This window comes from Geospiza fortis, unplaced genomic scaffold (genome assembly GCF_000277835.1).
Source record: "Geospiza fortis unplaced genomic scaffold, GeoFor_1.0 scaffold8, whole genome shotgun sequence".
In the NCBI taxonomy this organism is placed as follows: Eukaryota; Metazoa; Chordata; class Aves; order Passeriformes; family Thraupidae; genus Geospiza; species Geospiza fortis.
In genome coordinates this window covers 8,527-14,284 of record NW_005054414.1, presented here as the reverse complement: position 1 = coordinate 14,284, position 5,758 = coordinate 8,527, and the positions used below count along the sequence as shown (strand labels likewise).

Sequence of the window (5,758 nt, the reverse complement as noted above, 5' to 3'; positions counted from 1 at the left end):
AGGAATGAGTTCACTGAAGCATACAGAGAGCCAACCTACAGGAGGCAATTGTGGTGAAATTGCAGATAATTTCTTGGGGTTAATGATTACTTGGGGGATGCAGAAAAAATTCCGGTTCTACAAGAATGCCTGTAGATGCTGTGACTGCAGACACTATAAGAAAATGCAATTTGGCATGTTTTCCTGGACTTGCCTTCTTTATATCAGTTGATGGTTTGTTTCTTTGTTTCCCTATCCAATGCGAACTTCATATTCTTGACATTTCCATCAATCATTGCTCTGGAAATGGGTTTTAGAACAGTGTTAGTGTCTAGCAAATTGACTAATAAACCAACATGTATGATTCTGTTCCACTCATTATGAATTAACCTAAGTGGCTGCTGACTGCTCCATGTGTAGGAAACTGCCTGAGGTAAAATGAAGAACAAAATCTGTGTATATGGGGAGATGTACAAAAGAGTATGAAATGTCAGAAATCAGCTCCATACTTGGCTCTAACCTCTGCAGTTACAGCAGAATATAAATTAGATGCCTACCCATCTTCTCTAGTGCACAGCAGTGTGAAATCCCTAACATACCATTCATTTTTCATGATGCTACATTTTAAATGCACCCTCTCTGTGTTTTGTCTTCAGTACTTGTTTGTCAAGTAGTTTTTTTTCCTAAGTGGTTCATTTCTGCAAATTGTCTCATTAGGTTAATTTGAGGTTTGTTCCGTATTTGTTGGTATCCCTCTACATATTACAGAAATGGGAAAAAGAGGGGGATAAAGGGCATGAATAGGGTGCTTGAGCTTATTGAACTGTCTTCATACCTCACTAATAAAGTGCCATGGGTACTTTTAGATCTCATAAATGCAATTTTCTTGTGTGATTCCTCTGCAGTTCAAAACATAGGCAGTCAGCAGAAATATTAGCAAACCAAGGTGCAAATGAGAAAAAATATACTGGAGTGTTTTCTCATTCTGTTTTGTTTCTCTAATGAGTTTAATGCTCACAAAATATCATTCTCATGGGCCTGAAACTTTGCAGGCTAGTTCTGTAGCTGAACTGTAATGAAGTCTTGGAGGGAGTATGTCACAATGTGCAATTTGTGACTCAAGTTGACATTTACCAGCAGTATTCCTATCTTTGTTTTCTTAGCATTTTGTACTCTATGAATTTTACTCATTTCTCTTCTTTTTATAAACTGCATTTTTGTACACACCATTGGATGTTTTCTTCCCTTTGTCCTTTGTGTTGCAGTCCCCTCCATTTGACACAGAGTGGACTAAATATTAAGATACATAAAGCTTTGTGCATGTCAATACAACCATGTCAGCAAGCCTAGTGGGTTTCAGGGATCCTTGATTTTCTCACAAACACTCCAGTGGCAATACATTCAAACCTAAAATCCCATAAGTCTCTTTGCCCACATTAGACAAAGTGTTATTTTAAATCTGATTCTATTGAATCCCTGAGAGATGTGTTATTTGCTCCTTATGTACAGTTAGAGTTCACTTAATGGGATGTTTTGCTGTCATTGTCTCCATCTCTGCGATGCACAGAGGCTGGATACCATAAACTGTACGTGAGAATAAGATTTATGGGATCAAGTAAAATCCTTCCTGTTGCTTTTACTTTTTCTTTTCCTGCCATGTGACTTGATATTTTGCTCTGTGGTCTGTTGTCTGAAAGAGGAGTAAATTTTAAATCTTGAGCCAACATGTACCTGAATTTACAACATTTACAGATGTGTTGATTATACTGCTTAAGACATGAATAAGGATAGAATCTGTGTCTATACAAACTGTGTGTGCCAAAGATCCATGCCACTCTGTTTTGCCCTATGCAAATATGTTTGTGTTTAAATGTTATATGCAGCAGATTTAGGAAGTTGGCTGACCATTCACTGGCAGCATGGAGCAGAGCCATGATCATCCTCTGCTCTCTTAGATCCCTTTTGATCCCTTTTGCCTCTCCAGTAAGAGCTAAAAACACATGGGGTAGCCTGTTTGGCTCTTTGATAAGCAAAGGTCAGGAAGAAGATCTTAAGTCCTCCCCAGTAATTTCATTTGGTTCCTGGGTTATATAGATTTTGCACATTGTGCAATGTCAGTAAAGTAAAATGAAAAAGTCAAAGTCTAGAAAATAGTCCTTTTCAGAGAAGAAACAGATGCTGGATTTTCTTTAATAACATAATTTTCATGCCCTATCCAGGACCAGGAAAGCTCTTTCCCCAGAGTACTTTCTGTTCAGAGGCTCTCCCCTAGATGGTGCTTCCTAGATGGTAAGTGCATCTCCCTTCTGCTGCCTGTGTCTGGTGTGCTTATGGAGGATAGTTCTGAGTGCAATACTAGAGAGGGGCAACTATTCCTTCTTATTACACTGAGCAGGTAAAAAAGGAGCTGAGTGCCCCCCTTTCCCCTCTAAAAATTAAACAGGCCCTTCATCTACCTATCAAAATATCTGCTGTAGCTTTCTCATGCCACAGAGAGGCAGGTTAGCCTTTTTTCGTCCCTGAGGCAGGTTAGAAGCTTGGTTTATCAGTGCCTCTGCTGTGATGAGCAGACTTCATTGCATGCACTGCCAGAGCTCAGAGTGCAGCCAGTTGTGGCAATTCACTGCTTGGTGTAAGGGTGAGCTCTTCACCCTGGTTTCTCTGCAGGTGCTGTAGTCTTTAGGCACTACAGTGTTTAGGTGACAGAAATGTACCTCCCTTTCCTTGTAACCCTGTGCTGGAGAGCTGCACTTGTGTTTGACCCAGACTTTGTCAAAGCAGATGACTTATCAGGGCCTTACATCAGGCTCCAGAGAACAGGAATTAGCAGCTGAAATGGATGGCATCTGCTTTTACAAAAGCTTCAGCATGGGGAGGCTTAAATTTTTAATGCTCAAAACAAAACTAAATTCTCCTTTGCAATTTCTAATCACCATTCCTTGTCTCTCATGAGGGACATTGATAAAAGCCATAGTGAGAATCTGTTTGGATTTTGGAGAAAGCTGGATGGGTAGATGTGTTTAGTTTTTGTCTTTAGTATTTGATATTCCTGTGAAGTGCCAAAACCTACAATGCTACATCACTGTGCTCTTGTGTCAAAACTGCGGAGTGAATGAACCTGATTTCACTCACCCAAATAAATGCAAAGCAGATACAAAAAAAATCACATCTGGTGAAGCACATTGCAGATGATAAATACTTTTGGGGTTAGTAGTATAAATCATTTGGCAATGACAAGATTCATAATACGTGCTTTATTTAGTGAATCCCCCTATTTTCATGTGTTTTTCATGAGTAGCATAAATTTTCCTTGAACATATTGCTAATTCAGAGTCCATATCTGTGGCCAAGCATTTGATTTATAAAAAGCTCCTAAGCATATTATTGTTCTTTTGATTCAGAATTTGAATTAATCCCATTAGACCCATCAAATTGAGTATAAGCTTGCTATACTCTCATCAGAACAAAGCAGATTTTTCTGTCACATATTTTAATGTAATCAATTCTTCTTATAAGACTGAAATCCATTTGATACATTTTAAATTATTAAGGTAATATTTGCAGTGACTACTGTTTCTTTAAGCCTTATCTTTAAATTTAGCATGTAATAGGAGAGGAATATTGCAGAATCGTAGAATGTTAAGGGTTGGAAGAGACCTTAAAGATCATCTCAGCCCAACCCATCCCTGCCATGGGCATGGACACTTCTCACTAGACCAGGCTGCTCAAGGCCTTACCCAGCCTGACCTTGAACACTGCCAGGGGTGGGGCATTCACAAGTTCCCTGGGCAACCTGTTCAACTATCTCACCACTGTCACAGTTATTTCTTCAAAATATCCAGCCTGAATTTCCCTTTTTTTCAGTTTGTCCCCCTTACTCCTTGTCCTGCCACCAGAGTTCCTGATGAAGAGTCTGTCTTCAGCCTCCCTGTAGACCTCTTCAGATGCTGGAAGGTTGCTTTGAAGTCTCCATGCAACCTTCTGTTCTCCAGGCTGAACAGCCCCAAATTTCTCAGTCTGTCTTTGTAAGGGAGGTGCTCTAGTCCCCATAAAAACTTCACAGCCCTCCTCTGGACTCGCTCTGACAGTTTTAGGTCCTTCTTGTGTGGGGGGCAGCAGAACTGTACACAGTGCTCCAGGTGGGGTCTCACAAGAGCAGAGTAGGGGCAGAGAATCTCTTCCCTTGACCTGCTGGCCACTTTCCTTTTTACTGACACGACTAAAAGCTCACCCAGCTGGCTCATGCTGAGTTTTTCAGCAGCCATCACCCCCAGGTCCTTCTCTGTAGGGCTGCTCTCAATCACTCCTCCACCCAGCCTGTAGGTGTGCTGGGCTCCTGTGTAGGACCTTGCACTTTGTTGAACTCCATGAGATTTGCACTGTCCCACCTCTCAAGCGTGCCAAGGTCCCCCTGGATAGTGTCCCTTTCCTCCAGTGTGTTCACTGCTCCACCAAGGCTGCTGTGAGCAGGGAACTTGCTGAGGGCACACTTGATTCCACTCTCAGTGCCGCTGTCAAAGATGTTGGTCACAGTACTGACCCGAGACATGCCACTTATACAGGAATTAATTTATGTTCCTGTGGGGCCACTGTGACTTCCCTGACACAGGGCCTGTTTTAGGAGCCAGTGATGTTAGTGCAGCCCAGCTTGTCCATGCAGTCCTGCTCAGACTATTTTCTGCTGTTGTTTCTCTGTCTTGCAGCAACTTCTGCTGATCGTTTTTACCGCATTGACAGATCTCAGGTAAATCCTTATTTGTTTTTTGTTTCTATAGATTTCTTTATTTTTAAAGCTACATGAAATGCAGCTTAAAATGAATTATCTGCTGTTCTTCCTGTGTATTGCAAAACTTTACTAATGATGTCTCATGAGAAGTAGAGAAAAAATTCTGGGCTGTTTTTTAGTTGATCTAATTCATGTTTTTTCACTGAAATCTTGTATCTGCTGACCATCTGCCGTTCTGTTTACTACAAATCTGATACAGATCAGAATTCTCTGCAATTGTTTTCCTTATCAAGTCTTACTTGGGGCATCTGTGTGGCACCAATGTATTTGTATTTATCTTTTCAATGTTGATTTTAGGCACCAGAAGTCTTGATCCTGTATGTGTGTGTGTGCGCCATGAAATAACTATGGAAATTAAGATGTTGTTACAATCACAGAATTATGAACAGAGATGCGCAAAATATTCATAACGAACCCCAAAACAATGTGTATCTCTGCATGATTCAAACCTGTGGCATGGATCTGGCAATCTGAATATATTTTTAAAAGACACTGGAAATTTTACAGGGCTTTTGGTGTTTCTAATTTGTAGCCAGAACAGGCCAATTAGTTGCTCAGCATTAAGTGCAAATTGTTGATTTCACACTGTGGTTGTTTGTATCTGGTCCCACTGAGAGCTGTGTAAGCTGTTTCTGAATCACACGAACATGTTACTGTTTCTTAGCAAAAGCAGCTGGTTCTTCAGCTCAAGCAGAAGGAGCTGTGACTTTAGTTCAGAGTTCCCCTGTACCCTGTCTGCATGTAGACACCGTGGGACTTCTTTGCACACAGTCAGATAAATGGTTTGATGTTGTAATCTAACATTGGGAAGGCAGGGGAGAAGAAGATGCTGCTACAGATTAAACTGGGCGATTTGACTCTGTTTGGCTTGTTCTGCCTTTCTCCAATCCTTGACACTGTACTAATGGTCATTTTTAATGCCTACTCCTTTATCCTGTGATTCTGTGAGGAAAAAAAAATTAAATACTGTGTGTTGGTCCTAGCACACCAACA

General features: G+C 40.8%; 1 protein-coding gene across 1 annotated transcript in view; it reads left to right on the top strand.

Moving 5' to 3' along the window:
• LOC102037395 (diacylglycerol kinase iota-like) overlaps positions 1 to 5,758 on the top strand; it is a gene marked incomplete at its 3' end in the record, with an annotated part of 114,999 nt that overhangs the window by 107,889 nt on the left and 1,352 nt on the right. The window contains exons 25-26 of the mRNA XM_031061424.1: positions 2,199 to 2,268; positions 4,683 to 4,723. Coding sequence (XP_030917284.1) covers positions 2,199 to 2,268; positions 4,683 to 4,723 — 111 coding nt within the window. The remainder of the gene's footprint in view (positions 1 to 2,198; positions 2,269 to 4,682; positions 4,724 to 5,758) is intronic.